The following is a 25,425-nucleotide window of genomic DNA, read 5'->3' as shown; positions in this document are numbered from 1 at the left end:
TCATCATATATAGGACTGGGTAATATAGCTTGTCCCACACTTTTTGTGCTTTTCTAGTACTCGACTTAGAAAAGCACAAAAAAAACTTTCCTTTCTACTAAATTTTAATTTATCATTTTCACCTGACGGATGATAAAACTGGTCCTTAAAATCTCTGGAATAATATAAAGTTTCAATTTGTAATTATTTTGATATAAATAATATAATAAAACAATTATTTATTTTAATAATATTAACAACAAAATAATATATTATTTATTATTATTATATAATGATGATAATAATAAATTATTTTTTTATTAGTGTCATTTCATTGAGACAATAAATAAAATACTAATACATAACGTGGCAATACTTCATTGTGCTGCCCCTAAGACTAAACGGAAATGAACATTTATTTGTTTTAATATGTATTTTTCACATTGAAACCTGGCTTGTATAACTTGTAGGACAACATGGAAAGTGTGCAGTTTCAAATTTATAAAATTAAAAAATTGGTATATAAAAATAATCTAGATTCTACTTTAAAATCATAGTTCCAGTAGGTCTTTATAAGCTTCGAACTGATGTTTTCATGTTTTAGAGCTCCAGTTTAATCAATACTTCCTCATTTACCATGCCATTTTATATTCCACTGCCATGAATCTGTCGTCTGTATCGTTGAGCTGATTACGCCGAGCATTTCTTTGGTGGCTTCTTAGTTCCACATAACGTTTCTCCTTAAAGTCTATGAATTCTTCACACAGGCCTCCTACCTCTACTCCCACATCAATGCCCTCACATGCACCTCCGCCATAATTCCTCCCAGCACGATTCAAAACAAACTGCAGTTTGTTTTTTCTACCTCTAATTAACTTGGGATTAGATGGAGGTATAATATTGATCTCTGAGAGCAAAATTGTCTGAAACTGCTGCACGAAATGGTCCTAATGATCAATATGTTGTTCAGAGATTGTTTTAGACTTTCTGGCCTCTTTAGTTGTGAATGAATCGCGTCTTTTCTCCCACCTTCACTCCATTCCAGCTCTCCTGCTGTGAGTTTTCCCTCATAAAGCCAAGCTCACTCTTAAGTAGAAGACCTCCCACTTTACCATTGTCTCTTAAGCTAAGCTTTAGTTTACAGAGACACTCTTTTTTTTTTTTTTTTTTAGTTTGTTGGCTGGTTTCTTCAGGGTCCTGCAATCCTTGGATTTCTGTTCCTAAAAATAAGGAAATGGGAGCTCTTTTCCTTCTCTGGAAGTGTTTGTAGCCACATGCTTGATGACTAAACGTTCTTGGCTAATAATGGTGATAATCACAGAAATATGTGTCTGAGCTGAGTGGGGCAACTGACTCACTGGGAAGGTTATACTTGGAAAAGATTGATTGGGGCTGGAAAAAAGTCCCTTTTCCTGTTGATATGCTGATGTTATCAGCCTGGAGAAAGTGTGATAAATTATGAGGGCATTCTTGTCTAGACACGCTCTCAGGGGAGTTCTTGTGTGATGTGACGTTAACGTTACCTGGATATGTCACTCTGAATACAGTTCTTATTGTCAATAATCAATGTCGTAGACATTGTTTGCTTTCTCGTTTTCCTTGGCTGCATCCTAGTAGCCTCACTTACTTTTTTCCTGCAGAGTTTCTCTTTGCCTGCTGATGCTGTATGTACAGTATGTGCATGTTTTATGTATATACGCATTTGCAGAACGTTAGGACAACTTCCCCTTATTAACATGTACCATGGTAACCATAATCTCCGTAGTTTTTATGGGTATTGTAAGGCAGACTACAGTTCAGTATTTTGGAGTTAGGAGTAAGTCTCTAACGCTCATGAAGACTGCATATATTTGATCAAAAGTACTGCCAAAACCGTAATATTGTGAAATATCATTACAATTTAAAATAACTGTTAATGTAATTCATTCTTCTGATGGCAAAGTTGAATTTCCAGCTGAATTTGTGCTCAATAAACATTTATCCGTTTTTAAAAACCATGATTGATTTTTTTTTTTTTTTTTTTTTTTAGTTTGTTTGATGAATAGAAAAGGCACTTATTGAATCTAATCTAACCTAAAAAGTCTTTTGGATCTGGTTTTTTTTTTTTTTTTTTTACCCATTTTATTGTCTCTCCACTCTTTATCAACAAGCTACATGATTAAAGATATGAATAATATCTGTAGCAAAAACGATGTGGGCCAAGTTATGCCCTGAAGTTTAATACTTCAGTTTCAGGTTAGGGTTAGTTTCGATCAAACATGAGTTATAATAATTATGATGCTTGCAGTGGTTGCCGTAGTAAAATAGTTTTTAAGGAGCAAAATAGCCAGTGGCAACTTTGTTTCCACCCACAACAAACGCAAACGGTTTCAAGCTTCAGGTGAAACAAACTGCCGTCCATTCACACGTTATTCTGTATTGTTATAGTTTGAGTGGTCTCTTTAATGGAAAGCAGGTAGCACCCCTCCTTTCTCTGTCCATTTGAAAGAGGCTTTTTCTGATTGGGCTTCCCCAGAGCAACAGGTGTTTTCATCAGGTGCTGTTTGCTCAGATGACGGGAGGGACTGTAATAGCGTTCAGCTCTGAACAAAAGCTGCTTCAGTCAGGACTGCAGAGATCCACAATCTCCCTGCGGGGGCTGGGCAGAGAGAGCGAAAGAGAGGAATCGGGGTGGTGAGGGGGGTGTAGTTTCAGTCAAACAGCCCACAACTCCTTCCTTGGAATTCCTGATCCTATCAGATCCGTTGTTGTTGTTTTTTTTTTTTTTTTTTTTTTTTTTTTTTGTGGAATACACACAATAACCCTTTGCAAAGTCAGTTTGAGTTATGCACCCTTTACAGTGCTTCAACTTGTCTTTTTAAAGGCATAGTTCACCCAAAAATAAAATGGTCACCCTCATGTGGTTCCTTACCTGACTGAATTTGTTGCATGAAACACAAAAGACGATGGATAATGCTCTTTTCAATAGAATTAATATGAATGGTGACCATGTCTGTAAAGAGCAGTAAACTATGAACTGTGACTTTAAGTCTTGATTATTCTTTTTTTGTCATCGCTATTCATTAGTGTAATTTATTTACATTTTAATGGTTTTATTTTTGTCTGAAAAGCCACCGATTATTAACCCTGTACCCCTCGACTCTTGCCAGGTGGCTGAGGAGAAACCGTGAGAGAGGGCAGCGTGAGGTCCCTGCACGTCCAGGGACGATGAAGAGGTTCAGGCGTCATGGGCATGAGTCTCAGAGGGACAAGCACAAACAGGATCTCTATCAGTTCAACAAGGTGATCAAACACGCATCTGTAGGATTATACACAAGACTGCTTTTGTGCTATTTTTAAAGGAGCTCTCTTGCTGACTGTTTTTGGTTTTACATTACTAAACAAATTTATGATCTTTTTTGGCATTTAATGTGTTCTGTATATTTTTGTCTAACATTTCTTGCCATTTTGATAGGACTGGACAATTTGGTAAAAACATTTTAGATTTCAATATGACCATTGTAATATTTCCCTGTAAAATTTAGGAAAATAATAGTATAGTAAAAGAGTATTTAGGAAAATAATAGTAACAATTGTAAATTATAGTACAGCTGGAAAATTAGCATACATTTATTTATGGCTGTCTTTATTTCTTCATTTTAAGAAATAAATTTTTTTAAACTGTTAAGCTTTCATATTGGCAGAAAACGGCAAGGAAGTCCTTTTAAAGCTTCTCTTTTGTAGACAACAGCTAGTTTATAAGCACTTCTAGTTACAAGTTTGTGAAGATGCAAGTTGCGTTCCCAAATGCATGAATGCATGTTACTAAATGGAGATGCTCTGAGACACTGAAAACACTGGATCATGAGCTGCTCGCGTATAAAAGAACACAGTGTTCACTCTGAAACATGCAATGCATGTATTTATTTTAATAATTAATTCCCAGCCTTTCTGATTTGACTAAACCTTAATGCAATTTTGGTTAGAATTTTTAGTTGATCGTGCAGCCCTACAGTTTGCATAGATGGTCTTCTCCCTGAGCTCTATGCAATATAATATAGAACTGCCTCCCCTGTGAAGAATGCATGTAATCATGCTGCCTTATAATTTGCCCAAAATGAGGCATCTTTAGAAGCAGCATAATTGTATATGTTCCATTTTGGAACAGACTTTGAAACAGTATTCCTATGATGTCTTTAAAATGTGAACTGCACATGTAATCAGCGTATACCTGAGCCATTGTATATAATGTAGCATTTCTCACTCTCATTTCTCCCGTCTCTGCTTTAGACTGTAGAACATGGCTTCCCCCATCAGCCCAGCGCTTTGGGTTTCAGCCCCAACCTGGAGCTCCTGGCCATCGGTACCAGATCAGGAGCAATCAAACTGTATCCTTCAACAACCAGAAGACATTTCCACACTTTGGGTTATTTGATCTGTGTATAACGTAACTCTCGAGTAGAATTATCACATTCCATTCCCATGTCTCTGAATCCTGAGGGCAGTGTGACTACAATGTGATATGATGGTAATGTACTGAGATTTCCTGTAGCTCATCTCGTGGTTATTCTAGTGGCTCAATGGTACACACCCATCATGCAGGTATTTTGAAAGGCGGAACAGTTTATATTAGTGCGCAGCACTGAGAACGCATGTCCATATAAAAAATTTTCCCATACTATTGCGTAATTTTCTCTGTTAGTCATTTACAGAAGAGGAAATAGAAATTAATAACTGGCTAACATTGTGTGTCTGGTATTTAATAGTTATTTGCAATGTAATACTAAAAATGCAAATTGAATGTTTTCTTTTAAAATTGCCACAAAAACAAGGTGCTGTGTGAATGTTTGCCATGTGTTTCCTTAACCAGTTCTCAGGTATGGAGCTCCAGGTGTGGAGTTCATGGGTCTTCACGAAGAGAATGCAGCCGTTACACAGGTGCACTTCCTGCCAAACCAGGTACGGCTTTGAACTTCAATCCTGATGTCTTTTGATTTCATCTAGATTTTTTTTTTGGCAAGGTAATTTCCATTTAATTCAGTCTTTGAGCTTCGGTTTTCAGTGAATCATCAGTGGTTTGGGGTGAGGTTGTCAAAAAATGTTATTACAAAAATTTACAACACAAAACAACCTTTTCAATGATATGCATTGATTAAAGGGGTCATATGATGCTATTTTAAAGATCATTATTTGGTGTAACAAAATGTTGACATGCTTTAATGTTCAAAAAGCACATTATTTTTCAAATACTGTACATTATTGTAGGTCCTCTATGCCACTCTCAAACGCTTAGTTTTCTACAAAGTCCCTCCTTCCGACAAGCGCAGTCTGCTATGATTGGCCAACTTGCACAGTGCATTGTGATTGGCCGAACACCGCAAGCATGGGTCGGAAATGTAATGCCCATTTCTATAATCGCAAGCTTTAGCTTTCAAAATAAATGTAAGAACGTTAATAGTGTCCTTAGTTTTACCATCAGTTCAAGCCCGAGAGGAGAACAGTGTCGCGTGACAGACACAGTGATGATGCTCGTATGTGTTTGCAGTACACAAGCTGCGGTTGTGTGACCGTGTCTCCCTCTCACACACACGTGAGCACACACACGACACACAAAACTCTGCATTTGAACATTCAATAGCAAATACTTAAACTAATAACAAAACGTACAGTCGCTGATTCAGAAGCGCCAGATTGTCATAGCAAAGTCAGAATTACCTCCTCTCCTAGGTTCACGAAATGGTCGTCTGTAAAATGCGTTGTTGGATTGTGCTGTTCTGTTGTAAATAATCTGAATGATTCCTAAATGCATCTACTTTCAGAAGGTCAAATAAAGTGCTTTTGCTTTCACCTAGAACCAATCAGTGTCTCCCTGGCACGGCTGCATCGACACTACTGCGGTTACTGAAACCACGCCTACTTTCTTAGCTTGAACGTTTGGGCGGCATTATGCAAATATTTCCACATCGTGACATAGACATGTGGGGGCCTGTTTGAATGAGGAGTTTTTGGGGGGCGTGGCAGAGTCTTAAATTTGATAAAGAATATCGCTTTGGTTTTGAGACTTTAGTCTTTGCAACTTCAGGGATCTTATCTATGCACAAACAGCTTGTTACACTCCAAAGAGAAAGGAAAACTTGAAATCGCATTTTATGACCACCCTTTAAAATTAGTGGGGTGTATCAGAAAAATATTATACAATGGAGTTCATTTTATATCACATTAGCTGTATATATCATTTCAACAAAACATTATGGATATATATATATATATATATATATATATATATATATATATATATATATATATATATAAGAATATCTATAGTAATTTGGATAATCCACAGTGAATTAAATACATTTTATATTTTCTTTTTATTTAGAAGAATAGTTGAAGTCAATTTTATTATTGTTGCTATTTATTTCAGGTGGAGTTGGTAACATTACTGGATGACAACAGTCTGCACATGTGGACGCTTCGGGCCCATAACAGCATGTCCGAGTTGCTTGAGATGGGACGTTTCACTCTCTCTGGTCCACCTGGGTGAGTCAGAAACACACACCTACAGACCTCAGTCTAATACTATCATGCTTGAAGATGTTTTTTAAACCTGCTGGGATGCTCATGCACACACACCCAGCGAATGAGACATGAGCACTGACTCACACTGACCCAGACGTGACTGATACTCACTGGTGCTCTGAATCCATACATAGATGTACACATGCAGTCAGCTGACTTCCATGATTCAAAGTAGGGCTGCACGATATATCGCATGCAATATTTAATGCGCAACTTGTCAGTAAAGCTGGTCCTGTAATCAGCTGTAATTTCCATCACGTGCAAAAATGAGTATGCAATTTCAGATACAATCTTGGATTTTATTTTTGTTTTGTCATGGTGGGTAGCCCTGCCCACAAATAAATTTAATTGATCTAATCACCCATTTCACATAGCACCATATTAAACATCAGATATGTTTTGGTGGAACCACATTTGTATGAAATTGTAAATTGAATGAAATTGTATGTAATCATAACTAATATACATTATATTGTCTTGTGTTGTTTGTCTAAAAAGCTTATAATGTATTATAATTAAAATATTCTGTTTCATGTGTTTTAGTATATTGGTATTGTAATTGATTATTCATGAAAATACATAGAAAAGATCAATTGTTTATAATAAAAATACTTAAAGAAAAAAATTAATTGATCCCCTGCAGATTTTGTACGTTTGCCCACTGACAAAGAAATGATCAGTCTATAATTTTAATTATAGGTTTATTTGAACTGTGAGAGACAGAATAACAAAAAAATTCTGAAAAACGCATTTCAAAAAAGTTATAAATTGATTTGCATTTTAATGAGTCAAATAAGTATTTGATCCCCTATCAATCAGCAAGATTTCTGGCTCTCAGGTGTCTTTTATACAGGCAAGGAGCTGAGATTAGGAGCACTCTCTTAAAGGGAGAGTTAACTGTATAAAAGACAACCTGTCCACAGAAGCAATCAATCAATCAGATTCCAAACTCTCCACCATGGCCAAGACCAAAGAGCTGTCCAAGGATGTCAGGGATAAGATTGTAGACAGACACAAGACTGGAATGGGCTACAAGACCATCCCCAAGCAGCTTGGTGAGAAGGTGACAACAGTTGGTGTGACTATTCACAAATGGAAGAAACACAACATACCTGTCAATCTCTCTCGGTCTGGGGCTCGGTGAGGAACGGTGAGGAATCAGCCCAGAACTACACGGGTGGATCTTGTCAATGATCTCAAGGCAGATGGGACCATAGTCACCAAGAAAACAATTGGTAACACACTACGCCGTGAAGGACTGAAATCCTGCAGCGCCCATAAGGTCCCCCTGCTCAAGAAAGCACATGTACAGGCCCGTCTGAACTTTGCCAGTGATTCAGAGCAGAACTGGGAGAAAGTGTTGTGGTCAGATGAGACCAAAATTGAGCTCTTTGGCATCAACTCAGCTCACCGTGTTTGGAGGAGGAGGAACGCTGCCTATGACCCCAAGAGCACCATCCCCACCGTCAAACATGTAATGGGTCGTGGATGGGTATTCCAGCATGATAATGACCCAAAACACACAGCCAAGGCAACAAAGGAGTGGCTCAAGAAGAAGCACATTAAGGTCCTGGAGTGGCCTAGCCAGTCTCCAGACCTTAATCCCATAGAAAATCTGTGGAGGGAGCTGAAGGTTCGAGTTGCCAAGCATCAGCCTCGAAACCTTAATGACTTGGAGAGGAGTGGGACAAAATCCCTCCTGAGATGTGTGCAAACCTGCTGGCCAACTACAAGAAACGTCTGATCTCTCTAATTGGCCACAAGGGTCTTGCCACCAAGTACTAAGTCATGTTTTGCAAAGGGGTCAAATACTTATTTGGCTCATTAAAATGCAAATCCATTTATAACTTTTTGAAATGCGTTTTTGTGCCTCTCACTGTTCAAATAAACCTACCATTAAAATTATAGACTGATCATTTCTTTGACAGTGGGCAAACGTACAAAATCAGCAGGGGATCAAATAATTTTTTTCCCCATTGTAAAGGCATGGGTTAACTTTGATAATTATATAGTAATGTAAAAAATTTGATAACATAAAAATAAGCCAGCATACAGTTTTCATCCAGTGTCTAATATACGTGTAACTGGGGCAGTTATAAAAAAAATCACTAGCATCATTTTGACCCGCTTGTGATGTGAAACAGTGCCCCACCCAGTGTGACGCGTGTCACGGCGGTCCTGGCACACTCATCGAGTGAGCTGCTGCTGCTGGGCACGGAAGGAGGGCATGTGTTTGTTGTGGAAGTGCCAGGCTTCAGAGAGCTGGAGGAGAACAACATCAGCGTGGAGGCTGTACAGAACAGGTCAGATATGCTGATCTGAATTATGAATTCATGCCCAAAACACCTGTTACAAAAATACAAGGTTTGGTCAATTTACATATGAACACTATATAAAGGCAAGAGCTTAAAATGACCATATTTAATAGACTTATCTGTGATCTGTGACCCAGTGTCCCTCAACTCCGTAATCTTTTAATTCATTTTGCATATACACATACAGTGTACATGCTTGAAGTAGTTTCAGTGGAATGGTATTATGCAAGAGTTTTGCATGCCTGAGACGGCGGTTACAGTTACGCTTTGTGATCGCTGATCTGTTCACCGCTACTTTTTCCAGAATTCCAGAGGATTATGTTGGCCGCAGGAATCTGGAGTGTGTGGAGACTCTGCATGAGAACCCGCTCAACCCACGGCAGGTGCTGATCGGCTACAGCCGAGGCCTGATGGTACTCTGGGATCTGGACCGGCAGCGTCCCATCCAACACTTTCTTGGCACACAGGTAAAGTATACTTGCAGTGTTGATTCTTTATCGCTTCTAAGAAGAGGCTTGTAATTGTTTCTTTTTGGGTCCTCTGCAGCAACTAGAGAGTGTTTGGTGGATGGAGGACGGTGAGAACATACTCAGTTCCCATAGTGATGGGAGCTACTGCCAATGGACGGTGACCGGCGAGGATCCGCAGATGGAGCCTGAGAAACAGGAGACGCCATATGGTGAGACCACATTAACGGAATCACTTGTGTTTTCTGTTACAACAGTAAACATGTTCCAAAACCTATGCTGTGCCTAAAATTGTGTACATTTGCCTTAAATACTATGTTTAATGAAGAACTCACTTCTCAACTGTCAATAAAATATGTTCTATAATAATAGAAGTATCACATGCAGGTGTACTACATTACTCTCCAAAAGTTTGGGGTCGGTACTAAAAAAAATATATATAAAAAGTTTTTAATCATATATTTGAAATGGAAATCCTTTGTAGCATTATAAATGTCTTTTGCTGTTATTTTCTTATTAAATGTATACAACCTTGCTAAATTCTTTTTTCAAGAAAAGTATTGCTGACCTCAAACTTTTGAATAAAAATCACTGATTAAATTCACTGATTCCTCACTAAAGTTTCACCCTGATAATGTTGGGAAATTGTCTTTTTAATAATTATAAACATGTGAAAATACTTCTTTTCCAAGCCTACTAATAGGTGAATAAAGAGAATTTCTTGGCCATAAGTAATTTTACTGGCAATAAGTTGTTTATTCTGTATGTTTTTGTATTTTGTATTATTAAATATATAGATTAAAAAATCATTCAAAAGTTTAGGGTCGGTAAGATTTCTTAATGTTTTTGAAAGTTGTCAAAAAAGTATTTACAAAAGAATAACATTTTTACTGAACAGTAGTGTACCATATTGGAACTGTAATATGACCTGCAATGGCTGCCATATCTCTGTCCGTTGCCATTTACAAATATGACGACTAGTGATGACAAATAGGGAAGTAGGAAAATTCAAACTCTGGTCCAATGAGCTGCCTTGAAGTCTCCTGCCTACATAGTTAGCATCCTAACTGTCAAAAAGTGGAATAATGTTGTTACCTACCGTTTGGTGCCTAATATTATGCCTAAAATGCTTGCTTAATATGCAGCTAGGTTTTGGAACAAAGCCTGTTATCCACATGTAAAATATATTCATATTGAGCTGTCTGTCCTTACTTCCTTTTAATGAACAATATTTTCACACAGGCTCCTTCCCCTGCAAGGCCATATCCAAAGTTATACAGCTGCCGTCAAAACAAGGGTGAGTATATTCTTTATTAGATAGTACTGTGAGTGTTTACTCACTGATGCTGAGACAGGTGTATTTGCTTCATCATGACTCACACAGCCCGTCTGGTTAATATTTAAACCTTCCATAGACGTTCATATGTTCCGCTCCACAGTAATGATTTTTCTTTTACTGCTAATCTCTAGCCTATTTTATCATACTGTTACTTTAATTTCCTGTTGCTTTATTGTTCTCTTTTTCTTAAAAATATTTGAAACGGCTGATTTGGAAAGTTCTGGAAGAGCCAAGGGGAATTTGTCATTTAGTAAACACTTCCTTATCCAAGGAAATGTGTCTTTTGTCCTTTTGTCCCCCAGTCCCCCATTCCTCATCTTCAGCGGAGGGATGCCGAGGGCCAGTTACGGGGACAGACACTGCATCTCCATCATCCACAGCAAAACCCACGAGGCGCTGGACTTCACCTCACGCATTATCGACTTCTTCGTCATTCGCGAAGGAGAGAACCACAGAGGTAGAGAGAAATGCTCCCAAACATATGGTTTTGGTTCCTTTTACATTTTTTTTTCTACATCTACTTCACATTTTATCTGCGCTACAATAGGTTCACTACCTCTTAGTGGTCTAAATGTGTGTCTGTGTCACAGGTGAGCCGAGCGCTCTTGTGGTTTTAGTGGAGGAGGAGCTGGTCGTGGTGGATCTGCAGACTGAGGGGTGGCCCGTCATCCAGACGCCCTACCTGGTGCCATTACACTGTTCAGCCATCACCTGCTCGCACCACGTCTCCTCCATCCCGCTCAAACTATGGGAGAGAGTGCAAGCTGCAGGAGCCCAGCAGAAAACACACTACTCCAAGAAGGTATGAAACCATATGCGCACACAAATACTAAGCTCAGATCGCATGTTGCCCAAAAATAACAGCTATGTTAAGTGTTGTTGTGATGATTCCTGTGTGGCAGCACCATAGACAACTTTAATCACTGACCTTGATTCTATTGAGCCATTCAATTCTGTTTTTTGTAAATCTGTCTTTTTGTAGCCTTGGCCTATAAATGGAGGCCAGAATCTAGCCCCAGACCCTCCACAGAGAGACTTGCTCCTGACAGGGTGAGTAGACCTGTGTGAGCTAATGCTATCGATCGATATATGTATGTATGTATGTTGTATGCACTTGTCAATTTTATTTAATTTCTGTATTTTCTTAAATGTGTGTGTATAGAGTGTTAACTTTTAGTTTTAGTTACTTTTTCTTGTTTGTAAGTCGCTTTGGATAAAAGCGTCTGCTAAATGACAAAGTAAAGTGTATATATAAAAAAATATGAATTTTTTATATATACAGGCAATAAGCTCACTTCTGTATGATATTTTATGGTTAAATGGATCTTACCTTTCACTTTAAATATTTTGTTTCTATCTTTCTTTTGAAAGGCATGAAGATGGCACTGTGCGTTTCTGGGATGCCTCAGGGGTCTGTCTTTACCCCATGTACAAGCTCAGCACAGCGGTAGTCTTCCTCACAGACGCCGACCCAAATGACAACATGAATCAGGGCAGTGAGGGAGAGTGGCCTCCATTCCGCAAGGTCTGGTTCTACTGACACTTACTACTACTTACTACTTACTACTTGTACAAGTGTTATCACTCACTTCTAGTTAACAGTTGTTTACTGATTTCATCCGACATTTGATTCTGTGAATTTATTGTTTTTAAAAATATCAGGTGGGCTGCTTTGACCCATATAGCGACGACCCTCGGCTCGGCATTCAGAAGATCCACCTGTGTAAATACAGCGGATATCTCACAGTGGCTGGAACTGCAGGACAAGTGAGTTTTAATGTGGGAGTTTAAGGGAAAACATGCAATATTAAAATGGTGCCTTTTGTTCAGTTGTTACATAAACTGCTACATATACATAGCAAGGCTTCATTTATCAAGTGGGAAGCTCTGTTTTGGGGATTAAGGCTCTTTATATCTGGCAACTATGTCGTGTTCCTCTGCGGCCAGATTATACCTTGTTGTAGCCTATATTTTTTAGATAATGAATAGAGGTGTTCTTGTGTTCAAATTAAACGGTGTTCTTGTTCAAATTAAGCGCGGCCCACTGCTACACATGCCACAATATTGATACAGGGACAGCTGTATCGATACTCGTATCGTCAAATCTCTGTGACGATATATCATTGTTTCAATGTATCAAACACAGCACTAATTTTAACATGTAATTTATTCCTGTTATAGCAAAGCAGAATTTTCAGTATCATAACTCCAGTCTTCAGAGTAAAGTGATTCTTCAAAAATCATTGTAATACTGTTTGTTGATTTGGTGCTTAAGAAGCGTTTAATCAATGTCGAAAACAGTTGTGCCGCATAATATTTTTGTGGAAACCGTGATTCAGTTTCAGAAGATTAGCTTTTATTTAAAATTCAATTCAATTCAAGTGTATTTGTATAGCGCTTTTTACAATACAAATCGTTGCAAAGCAGCTCTACAGGAATTTAAGTTTCCACAATATATTTATATATTGCAGAACCTTAATATATTTAACTTATGGCAAAATATGGTAATTCTGTATGTTGTCTGAGCGTTGGCATCCTCTGAGGGGTTGGCATCATCTTTCTCAGGTGTTCGGTCATCTCAGATCATTTAAGGGTTGGATCCAGACTGAAGCTTCTGTAATTCCTGGCAGAAATAGAGACATAATTAGCGTAGCTGCTGTTCCATCGAAGCAAAAATGATTTGTTCAACCCAAGCTAAAGAATAATAATAAACGTACATTTGATCAGATATAACTGCAGTACAAGATTATAAGATGCATGTGAATGCTTGGCTAAAGAGATGTGTCTTTAATCTAGATTTAAACAGAGAGAGTGTGTCTGAACCCCGAACGTTATCAGGAAGGCTATTCCAGAGTTTGGGAGCCAAATGTGAAAAAGCTCTACCTCCTTTAGTGGACTTTGCTATCCTAGGTCCTACCAAAAGTCCAGAGTTTTGCGACCTTAGGGAGCGGGTTGGATTGTAGCGTGGTAGAAGATGAGTTAGGTACGCAGAAGCTAAACCATTTAGGGCCTTATAGGCAAGTAATAATTTGTAAATGATACAGAACTTAATAGGTAGCCAGTGCAGAGACTGTAAAATTGGGGTAATATGATCATATTTTTTTGACCTGGTAAGAGCCACTGCATTTTGGACTATTTGTAGCTTGTTTATTGAAGAAGCAGGACAACCACCTAGCAGTGCATTACAATAGTCCAGTCTAGAGGTCAGGAATGCATGAACTAGCTTTTCTGCATCAGAAACAGGTAGCATGTTTCGAAGCTTGGCAATGTTTCTAAGATGGAAGAATGCTGTTTTTGTAACATGGGAAATATGATTTTCAAAGGACAAGTTGCTGTCTAATATAACACCCAGATTTTTGACTTTAGAGGACGTAGCAGTACATCCGTCTAGTTGCAAATTGTAATCCAAGAGATTCTGTGTAATGTTTTTGGTCCAATAAGTAATATCTCTGTCTTATCTGAATTTAATAGGAGGAAATTATTGGTCATCCAATCTTTTACATTTTTTACACAATCTATTAGCTTAGATAGTTGAGAAGTTTCATCTGGTCTTGTTGAGATATATAGTTGAGTATCATCAGCATAACAATGAAAACTAATCCCGTATTTTCTAATAATATTACCAAGGGGCAACATGTATATTGAAAATATACATGTTTGATTTTTTTGAAAAATCTTTTATAACATTACAAATGTCATTTGTCAATTTTGATCTATTGAATGCATCCTTGCTGAATGAATGTATTAATTTCTTAATTCTTCGTTTGTGAAACATTGATTGTCACTTAAGGAGCTGTATGTCTATGAATTTATTCTCACTTGCGTGTGCTGAAGATCTGATCTCTTTTCCAGTACACCCAGTTCTCAGACTTTTAAGTGGCTGTTGATAATTAATCAGGAGAGAGAACTTGACTGAAGCGCTCTGATTTAGCTGATTATTAACGGTCCACTTCACATTATGTCTGCCATTTGGAAATGAGCTTGGTGAAAAGCCACTCTTCGGATTAGTCGCTCTCCTGTTGTCCTTTGACTGACCTACTGAAATGTGAATGTTGCTGCAAGGACATGAATCTTGGTGTATACTGTTTGAATGTAGCTGTAATGCCATACTTTGTTTTACAGGTCTGGTAAGAGAATATGTCAGTACAGAAGTGAGATATTGCGGTTTAATTTTCATCTGCTTCTGGCAAAATGTATGAAATAAAAATCATTTCTCTGTCTTCCTCCCACGCAGATTCTGGTTTTGGAGCTGAATGATGAGGCTGCGGAGCAGACGGTTGAAGCTACGGTGGTGGACCTGCTGCAGGGTCAGGAGGGATTCCGCTGGAAGGGCCAGGCGCGTCTAGACGTGCGGGAGGAGCCGGTGCTGTTCCCTCCAGGCTTCCAGCCCTTCGCTCTAGTGCAGTGCCAGCCGCCCGCTGTGGTCACAGCAATCGCTCTGCATTCAGAGTGGAAACTGGTGGCCTTCGGTACCAGCCATGGCTTTGGTCTCTATGACTACCACCAGAGGAATAACATCATGGTCAAGTGAGAAGAATAACATTTAAATAGCATTCCAGTTTTATTATTTCAAAAGATCGATTTGTAACTTTTAAAACAAGCAGACTGTCAGGGTATCACAAATGAACATCAGGGAATAACCTGAAACAAATTTGTTTTAGTTGGTTCAGACTGATAATGAGTGATCAGACATGTGCTAATGTGTTCATCACAATAGGCTAATAAAAGAAAAGTTCCCTTCAAAAAGGGAAGTCTTTATTATAGCTACAGTGTTAGTCACCATGGTGTACTTTTATCATGATAAAAGTGGAAAAGCAATGAAATATGATAAAAAGCACCTAGTCTGATTCACTTATCATATGATAGACTGGCTTTTCATTCAAATAATTTGTTAAATATTAAACCATATTTTTTTTACGTGATACAATTCAAATGTAATGCTTCCCACATTGAAAATAATAATAGAAAAGTAGTAAAAACTATAAAATATAATGTCTATAAAGTCTTTTATGCTCACCGATGCTACATTTATTTGATCAAAACAGTAATATTTTAAAAAATCACAATTTAAAATAACCATTTCTCTTTTAATATATGTATATATTTTTTATTATCAGTGAAAACAGCTTAATCTTTTAGTGAATGCTGCTAAATATTTATTTGAATACTGTCACATGTGATACAAGTCTTTAATGTCACTTTTGATCATTTTAATGCATTCTTGCTGAATAAAAGTATGAATTTCTTAAAAATAAAAAAACCCACTCATGTATTTTAGGGTCTTTTGACTCTATTTTACTTACATTTTTAGTTTAATGTTGTAGCCACAATTCAAAATTAAACCTTTTATTTCTGAGCCCAAGCTTTACATTAAATAGTTAGGATCAAGATTGTTAAGATTATTACAAATAAATTCTATTAGTTGTGTTTTTTTCCTGCAGACTTTGAGCATGCTAATAGTAGTTTGCTGTCCATTTGCAGGTGCACCCTAAACCCCAGTGACCAGATGGCCATGGAGGGGCCACTCTCGCGCGTCAAGTCCATCAAGAAGTCCTTGCGACAGTCCTTCCGCAGGATTCGCCGCAGCCGGGTCTCCATGCGAAAACACCACACTAACAATGCAGCTAAGGTACGGTTCGGCTCTCTTTATCTCTAATGCTGCAGTTATTCACCCGGCAAATTAACTAAACATGAAATTAGACATCATGCATGCCATTATTTCAGCAGCGGTTAGCATTGCATAATTCAGAGTTGTTAAAAGGGTGGTGACGGCTTGATAGTGAATATCAGCAATGTTTCTGCAGCTGCAAGAGATCAACGCCAGGCTGGAGGCCGAAGCTCTGCAGGAGATGGAGCTGGCACCTGTACAGAGAAAGATTGAAGCCCGTTCCTCTGACGACTCCTTCACGGGCCTCGTCAGAACACTCTACTTTGCAGATACATTTGTCAGTGATAGTGAGTACCACAGTGTTTCTCATCGTTAAATATCAAATATAGGGTTGTCCTGCTGTATCCTCTCAGATGGCATATGTGTGACTAGCAGAAGACCTTCATGATCTTTCTCTCTCTCTCTCTCTCAGGTTCTCACAGTACGCCCTCACTGTGGGCAGGAACCAATGGTGGAGCTGTTTTTGCGTATGTCCTCCGTGTTCCCGCATTGGAACGAAGGGCGGAGGATCCAGTGGTGGCTCATGCAGGTAAAAGGAAAAGGATATATAAATGAGATTTAATAAAAGCATTTCAGCTCCTAAGCAGATGGACAGAGACAAATATTTTAATAAATCACTTAATTTATTTATTAAACATTGGTTTCTTTGATTATTGTTGCTTGTGTTTGTTAGAGCAATAAACCACATTATGACTTTGTGTTAGTAATAATTTTACCACAGTTAAGGGGGTTTTGGCCATTCTGCTTTACCTAACAACACATTGAACCATGGTAAAAGTACATTAAAGTGTGATTTCTTGCATTTTTTTTTTTAATGCCCACAAATATTCACTACTGTTAAAGAGTTTCGGGTCAAACATTTTAAAGATATTAATACTTTAATGAATACTTTTTATTATTATTACCTTTTTAATTTTTTTTAAATTGTGTTCCTTTGAACTCTCTATTAATCCAAAAATAATGAAAAAAATCAGTTTCCACAAAATATTAATCAGCATATTTCTCAGTATTACTGTTTTCCTGTGTTTTTGGTCAAATAAATTTAGCCTTGATCAGCATAAAAATCTTTAAAAGATAAAAAAAAAAAAAAATCTTACTGAACATTTGGTTTGCATATTGCTTTTTTTAATACCCACAAAAATACACTACTGTTAAAAAGTTGTCAATATTAAAAAAAAAATACTTTTATTAATACTTTTTATTATTAATACCTTTTTATTTTAATTTTAAATAATGTTCCTTTGAACTCTCTATTTATCCAAGAATCCTGAAAAAAAAAAACAGTTTCCACAAAATATTAATCAGCACAATCAGCATATTAGAATGTTTCTGATGGGTCATGTAACACTTAAAACTGTAAATTCAGCTGAAAATTCAGCTTTGCCATCACAGGAGTAAATTACATTTTAAAATATATTGAAACAGATAAACAGCTATTTTTCAAATTGTAATTTTTTTTCTCAATATTACTGTTTTCCAGTGTTTTTGGTCAAATAAATTTAGCCTTGATCAGCATAAAAATCTTTAAAAGAATTAAAGAAAAAATCTTACTGAACCCAAACTTTTGAATGGTCATTATTTGTTCTGCATTTTGGTCAGCACATAATGTATCATATTTTTAGTGACTCTTCTGTTATTATAAGTGGAAAATATAAAAAAATAAATTGAGTGTGACTTGTATTGACCCCAAAGTTTTGAAGAGTAGTGAACGTACACACAACCCATATAAAGTAGTCGAATATTTACATAAACAGATCTTCTATAAAAAAACAAAAATTGCTTCTCCATCACCAGCTAAAGAGATTCAGTTGATGCATCGTGCTCCAGTCGTTGGTTTGGTGGTCTTGGATGGCAAGGGTGCCCCTCTGCCTGAGCCTCTGGAGGTGGCCCATGATTTGGCACGCAGTCCTGAAATGCACGGTTCTCATCACCTATTGGTTGTGTCAGAGGAGCAATTTAAGGTGAAAATTTATACCACACAACTTATTCTTCTTCCATTGCCAACACAGATTGTGTGTCTTACCATATTTGCATGTACACAGCTGTTTACGCTGCCTAAAGTGAGCAGTAAGTCAAAGCTGAAGCTGACAGCAGTTGACGGCTCTCGTGTTCGCCGTGTCGGCGTGGCTTGGTTTGGCTCTCGGACTGATGAACAGTTGGAGAGCAGCCTGGTGGTGCTGTCCAATCAGGGTGAGCTACACGTCATCTCTTTGCCTTCCATCAAAATGATGGTCCACTATCCTTGCATACGAAGAGAAGACGTCAGCGGAATCGCATCCTGTGTGTTCACCAAATATGGCCAAGGTAGGAAACCCTCACTTTTACACACAGTGAATTTGCTGAGTCTCCTCTGAAACTTTGTTTGGTCATCTTTTAGGTTTCTATCTGATGTCCCCTTCTGAGTTTGAGCGGTTTTCTCTCTCCACCCGCTGGGTGGTGGAGCCGCGCTGTCTGGTTGAGGCTCCCCTCCAGATGAGGCTCAAGAACCCATCAAGTCCCGTCCACAGGGACCAGCCGGATGGAGTACCTACAGAACACAGGTGTGTGTGTGTAGTTGTGTAATAGTTCAGAATCCATTATTCCTTTCCTGTTGTTAAGGATTGACAAAAGTGTTTTTATATTGTGTTTGTTTGTTCTGCTTTTCTAGAAATTTCAAAAGGGAGAGTGAAGGATATGGTGAGATTCAGTGGGCTTTTTCCAAATCTGTGTGAATTGTGCAAACTAAGCATCCAATACTAAAAAACGCATGTTCTTAGTGCTTTGTTGAATGTCACTCATGCAAAAGACTTTAGTCTGTACTTACAGACACAATCCGTAATTGATTAAACAATGCCACATTAATATTTGGAATACAGAAGTTATATATTTATATCAAATTATTAGCACCAAAAACATACTGGTATTATACATGGTTATAATTAGTGCTGTCAAACGATTAATCGCATTCAAAAAAGTTTGTTTACATGATATCTGGGTGGGTGTACGTGTGAGAACTTGTGTGTAAATTTATTGTGTGTATATATAAATACACATGCATGTGTATATATTTAAGAAATATAATTATAAACTATTTATATATAATATACATTATATATGAATATACATGCATGTATATATATACAGTATACACGCATATATATTGTGTAAACAAAAAAAACTTATTTTGGATGTGATTAATCGTTTGATAGCACGATATAATACAAACTTCAAGTGAACTCGTAATTGTGAGTTTTGTGCTTGTGATTAGACAAACTGCAACTGACCAATCACAATCAAGTGTTCTAAAGAAGTTAAAGTTGATTAGGTGCATTGGAAGGCAGTGTTTCATTATTAATATTAATTTATGTATTAATTTGGGGCCACCTGTTTTGCACATGCTTGTGGACAATTGTTGTTTTTGTTAACTAAAACTATTAAAAATGTTTTTTGTTAATTGAAATAATTTATACATTTAAAAACTTTTTTTATATTGCTTTGGCAAAATAAAATAAAATGACTCAAAATAAAACTAATATAAACTAAATATACAAAAATAAATAAAATGACACAAGCATGAAACAAAATGACCAAAAAATTATTTGATAAAATGAAATCACGAAATATTAAAATAAAAGCTAATTCAAAATATTAATGAATACTATTACAGTACATAAACTAAATAGTAACTAAGATAAATTAAGCTTAATTAAATTAAAACAAAATTCAAATAAAATATTAATTCAATGTTAATATGAATAAATACTATTGTAGTCTATATATAATACTGAAATAATACCGTTGTGGCTTGCCAGTTGCATCAATTATGTATTGTATTCATAACTCCTCCTCAGAGTGTTTGCAAGCTTTCGCCTGACTGATCAATGTGCTTGTGTGTTCCAGAGAATTCTGCTAGACAAGTAATGGAGCATGCTTTGCTCAACGATGAGAGTGAGTACACGAGGATCAGCAGTTAGACAGCATATTACGAAGTAGTGTAGAAGTAAAGTAAGAGCAGTAGAGCAGTATCAGATTGTTTGCATCTCTGCTTGCTGTGGATGTTTTGTGACATGCAAATGGCTTAAAACAATCTAAACATGCTGTATGTTTTCAGTAATCGTGGCCTGGTCTGTGCAGTCATGTGTGCATGATCTGTAACACTCCCATTTGCCTGCACAACAATATTGTTGAATTAATATCTGTGAAAATTCTTGATTTGATGTTTAGAAACAGAAGAACTAGATTTTGAGTATTTGAGTAGATCCATCGAGGACGGTGTTTGCTGGACTAGTCTTAATAATTTGCAGGAAAGTCTTTTGTTTATTTGTTTGATTCACATCTTGCTTTAACACAGGAGTGCTTCAGGAGATCCAGAAGTCTCTAGAAGGAGATCAGACGTAAGGTTTAATTTAATGTAGATCTTATTACTTTATTAATATGCATTAATACGCATAAGGTTTGAATAATCTGCCAATTGTTTGTTTAAAGGACGTTCCTAGAGAACAATCTGAAGACTAAGCCAAAAGCAGGCAATGTGCTAAGCAATGGAGGTACTTACTTTCTGTTCCTAATTGGCATAAATTGATATTCTGCATTTAATAATAATATTGTAACCAGCCTTGTTGGAAGTATTTGAGCGAACAATGATCATCGAGTTTCAAAGAAGGGAATTTTAGATGTGTTTGAAATGCAGATCTTCCTGTGTGTCTTCCGGCGCAGTAGTGTGTGTTATGCAAGTACTCCAAATGTTTGGAGCTGCTCTGAGTGCTGTTCACTTAAAAGAGGTTCGGGTTTGCATATTGTGCATCATAAAATAAAATAAAAACGTGCTCTGGGTTCACTTTATTTTTTTATTTTTTTTATAATTCCACATTTCTTTGGTTGGAACAGGTCATTATCACACGCAAAGAAAAAATATTATTATTATTTTATTTGTCTTTTTTGTTTATTATAACTATCTTTAAGAAAAACTCAAAGAAATGTTCTAATCTCCCGTCTTTAAAAAAATATATATATTTTTGTCAATACAATAATAGTAATAATTTAACACTAATAATAATATAATAATTTAATATAATATTTTAAAGGCTGAGTTACATAACCTAGAGTGTGAATGTAAAATTGTCTGAGACCAAAAAAATATTTTTAAAGTAGACGAGAATGTTCAAGATATCTCTAGAATTTCTCTTAGAGACAGCGATAATAATAGTTATTAAATGTAGCTCATTTTTGAAAATTATTATTATTTTGGTCTGTTAATTTTATTTATTTGTTCGTTTATTTATGTAATATTCAGTAAAGCTGGGTTACATTAGTATGAATGTAAAATGGGATGATACTGAAGAGAATTTCATGTTTAATGTATGTAAATATTTTAATGTATCTAAAATATTTAGTGTTTTTAATTGTATTTTACCATGCGCATAAATGTATGAGAAAATCATTTTCTATTTGTTCAAGTGAATAAATTACTTTGTATACTACACTTGTAATTGTCACATGACATGTCATAATTATTTCAAATACTTAATTTAATTGTCAGCCAAAATGTTACAAGTTATAAGCTCATTTTGCCTCTTTGCTTTCTGCTGTGTCCACAGATTGAGCCTTTAATTCCCAGTGCCTCAACGATTCTGGATGCGCTCTTCGTTCCAGACTTGCTTACAATCTGAACACTACTGCTAGAACCACTACTGAACCATGAGAAAGCCTTGCCCTGGAGAGAGAAACCTCCCACTCGAGAGCTTCAACACCCAGAGAGAGGAGAGCGAGGGACCACCACCTGTGCCTGCTAAGACCAAACACTGTATCTCCACTAAATCCATTACATGCTGACCAACCGCCATTCACACCACCTGCGTCTGCGCAGTTCACTGCAGCAACCCGAGCAAATGCAGTGGCATTTGAAAGACAGTTTTGTTTTTAACTTCATTTTAAATGCATGATTTTTCTTTTCTACCAGATTGAGGACCTCAGAATTTGCATAGATGGTGTATAATACTGGGATAAAGACGCCATTTGTTGTTGCTGATGACGAATTAGGGTAAAACGACAAGGCGACATTAGCACTAGATGCTGATAAACCACATCCACATTTAAAACCCTACTGAGTATTCCACAACAAGTAGTGTTGCCTTTCCCCGTCCACACCAATGAGAACAGTGGCTCGATAAAAGTTCTTATAGGTACTTTCACACTACTGTGTAGTTCATATGCTGTAGTTTCTAGGGTGTACAGCTTTCTGAGGGGCTAGGTTTTTGTTTTCTGTTTTTTTTTGTTGTTGTTTTTTTAATGTAAAACATTTTTGTTATGCCAATAATGAATGATGTAATTTAGGAATGTAATTTTAAAATATTGTAGTCAAATGTTTTAATATATGTGTATATGAAAATCCGTACCCGTTTTGATGCTGGGTTCCTTTTACGGAGGGCTGTATTTTCTGATCTAAGGAAATATTTTGGTACTGTCTCCTGAAATGCTTTTAGCGTTTTCTTTGGGGGGGGGTCTAGAATATATTTTTGTAGAGACATGATTATGTATGAGAACACTAATTATTATGCTTTGTAACTTCACACTACAGTCTTCTCAGTAAAACTTTTTCACACAAAACTGTCTTTTTCTTCGTTTTTGAAGAATATTCTTATTCTGTTTGTTTCAGTTTAGCGAATTCTGAGAGGTTCTTAGTGTGCAAATAGATCAGTGCAGTTAGAACATTTTGCTCTATTTAAAATTAAATAATTTTTAAATGTGCATTTTATTCACGTTTGTTTAAATGCTACAAATGGGCTAAAAGCACACTGTCAGACAGCTAGATGTTTGCACTTATTCTGACTTTGTAGCACCTCATTATGTAGTTTTGCTCCTCGTCGAAATGTAAATTGTGCTTTCAGAATAATAACAGAAATTCATTTTAAGGCAAAGGAAATTTGATATGGAAAGACTGATATGATGTAGGTTGGGCAGAAGTGTAAAAAGTATTTTGAAGAAAAAAATATATTGATAAGAGGGAGTCTACATTGATAACACCTAGAATTTTGTACTTGTCACTTGACTCATTCAGTAGGAATAGGGAATAAGATTAACTCCATATTTGTAGCTGAGGAGACTTAGATTTTTTATCTAGTAATAATACATAAACTTAATTTATAGAGTGTCTCCATACAACTCTAAATGCTTTAGAAACAAGTGAAAAGAGTAAAACCCTTTGAAGTTTCATAAGAGAAACAATAAGAGACCTTTTTATCTTAAGACTAAATTTAAAAAGTGAGTTTTTACAATGTAGAATGTAATAGCAATGTTGTGTCTATATATGTATATTTTTTATGTAATACTTGTAATTTGTATTGGTATGAATAAAACACGAATATGGTGTACAATAATATACATTTCAATAATTGCCCAATATGTTGTCTTTGTGATTGCATAAGTTTGAATTGGGCCTAAAATTGCATAGCACGGTGTATTGGGCAATTATTGTAAACTATAAACAAGAAAAGTCCATATATTTGTAATATGTATGTTAAGTAGTGATTAACTTAGTTTTTGTTCACCTTCATTCAATGCAAAATTCATTTAGTTCTTAATGCGAATTACTCTCTTTTCAAGAGAAGAGGTGAAAGAATTATGAACGTGAACAGGACACATGACTTTTATTTTTTCTAAGTGAACCATAACTACGTCTATCTAGTCAATTTATGGTTGTAGCCTTCCTGAGAAAAAGAAATCTCCATTTGGTCAGATAAATTGTCATACAGACTCAGCCAAGAGTTTTCATCATCTATTATTGAGAGATGCTTTGTTCCCTAATTGCAGTAGCTCAAATGTTTGCCTGATATTGGACACCATCTCTTAAAGAATTCTGGAGAATAGCCGTTTACACCATTGTGTCACACAGCACAAGCAAGAGAATTAAAAATAAATAGAATTCTTGAAATAGCATGGTCTAGATTCTAAATATGAGATTCAAATGATTAATAACAACTGTTAGATAATAATACTTGTGTGTTTAATTCTCGACGATGGGCAACAATATTAGTAACAAATTGGTTTAAGGATACAGCAAAAAAAGAAAAAAAGATTATCAGATTTATTTTTTGTGGACTGTATTTTATTTTTATTAAATAAACATTTTGGGAAAAAAAGATCACTGTTTAGCAATTTTAATTTTAAACTTAAAGATTAATAATTATAAATGACCTTGCACTTTATCCATACAGATGCACTTTCTGTTTTTAATATAAAACTTTCAGTATTTGGTTTCATCCTCATACATGGGTTATTGTTTGTCTAGTGTTATTAAAAAGTTTTGTGCGTTCATGTTTTAATCCGGCATTCTAATCTAGACCTTTTTTATGATGGAGAAAGAAAATCATTACAGACTTTTCTGAAAGGTTTTGGAAAGAATGCCTTCTGGAATTTCTTTGTAAGCATGTGAGCATCTGTCAGTGTCTTTCTCCTGCTCTCTCATGTATCAACACCTTTTGTCACCCCTGCAGTGAAGCCTCTCACCTTTCCACCGTCTGTTCAGCAGCTGCCGATATGAATGGGTGCATAACTATATGGTGTGCTATCAAATAAATTATTCACCAGAGCCCTTGAATGCCTGTGCATGCTTGTGTGTGTGTGTGTATTTGTGTCAGAAAGACTCTGTAGGTGTTTGAGTCTAGTCACAGGATCAATCAATGGAGTGTTTGGGACTGGCAGAAAAACTCTTGAGAACCCTTCAATGCCTCTTATGCACCTGAGAAAACCGGTGAGTCATTCAAGGTTACATTGATGCAGTAAAGTTTTGTAAATATGTTTGAATTATGTTTGACTTACCTGGTATTTGAGTACTTGTTGGTATAATGTTATGTTACAAATTAATCAGTGTTTGATCTATCTATATCTAAAAGTCAAATCTCTGATCCAACCAGCATTATTGAGAGTGCTGAGCTAAATGCTTGAAACCCAGTCCTAATGGTGACCATTAGATCAGGTACACCTTGCACTTCAGTTGAAAGACATGACATATGATCTCTACCCATGGTAGTTTAGGTTGCTGATATGCATCAATTTCACTAGACCTGCACAAAGGTTAAAAATTTGCGAAAGTTTTGCAGACAGAAGGATTTTAATTGAATA

The 25,425-nt window shown here is 36.4% G+C and overlaps 1 protein-coding gene across 2 annotated transcripts in view; it reads left to right on the top strand.

The window, feature by feature from the left end:
* LOC306857874 (LLGL scribble cell polarity complex component 2) overlaps positions 1-22,908 on the top strand; it is a 28,269-nt gene extending 5,361 nt beyond the window's left edge. Inside the window, exons 2-26 of one of the 2 annotated variants that reach the window (XM_079398134.1) lie at positions 3,129-3,261; positions 4,249-4,346; positions 4,836-4,917; positions 6,383-6,498; positions 8,682-8,840; positions 9,157-9,319; positions 9,399-9,531; positions 10,562-10,616; positions 10,961-11,115; positions 11,249-11,460; positions 11,641-11,708; positions 12,030-12,183; positions 12,321-12,425; positions 14,893-15,185; positions 16,140-16,287; positions 16,463-16,613; positions 16,739-16,855; positions 18,121-18,287; positions 18,369-18,630; positions 18,704-18,866; positions 18,974-19,002; positions 20,206-20,253; positions 20,657-20,699; positions 20,791-20,852; positions 21,903-22,908. In XM_079398134.1, coding sequence (XP_079254260.1) covers positions 3,187-3,261; positions 4,249-4,346; positions 4,836-4,917; positions 6,383-6,498; positions 8,682-8,840; positions 9,157-9,319; positions 9,399-9,531; positions 10,562-10,616; positions 10,961-11,115; positions 11,249-11,460; positions 11,641-11,708; positions 12,030-12,183; positions 12,321-12,425; positions 14,893-15,185; positions 16,140-16,287; positions 16,463-16,613; positions 16,739-16,855; positions 18,121-18,287; positions 18,369-18,630; positions 18,704-18,866; positions 18,974-19,002; positions 20,206-20,253; positions 20,657-20,699; positions 20,791-20,852; positions 21,903-21,907 — 3,063 coding nt within the window. In that variant the 5' untranslated portion in view covers positions 3,129-3,186 and the 3' untranslated portion in view covers positions 21,908-22,908. The remainder of the gene's footprint in view (positions 1-3,128; positions 3,262-4,248; positions 4,347-4,835; positions 4,918-6,382; positions 6,499-8,681; positions 8,841-9,156; positions 9,320-9,398; positions 9,532-10,561; positions 10,617-10,960; positions 11,116-11,248; positions 11,461-11,640; positions 11,709-12,029; positions 12,184-12,320; positions 12,426-14,892; positions 15,186-16,139; positions 16,288-16,462; positions 16,614-16,738; positions 16,856-18,120; positions 18,288-18,368; positions 18,631-18,703; positions 18,867-18,973; positions 19,003-20,205; positions 20,254-20,656; positions 20,700-20,790; positions 20,853-21,902) is intronic. The other variant, XM_079398135.1, reaches the window with a different exon arrangement.
* The last annotated feature ends 2,517 nt before the right edge of the window (positions 22,909-25,425 follow it).

Source organism: Barbus barbus (assembly GCF_936440315.1).
Source record: "Barbus barbus genome assembly, chromosome: 38".
Lineage (NCBI taxonomy): Eukaryota > Metazoa > Chordata > Actinopteri > Cypriniformes > Cyprinidae > Barbus > Barbus barbus.
The sequence above is the reverse complement of the archived record's forward strand: the minus strand, read 5'-3'. Positions and strand labels throughout refer to the sequence as shown.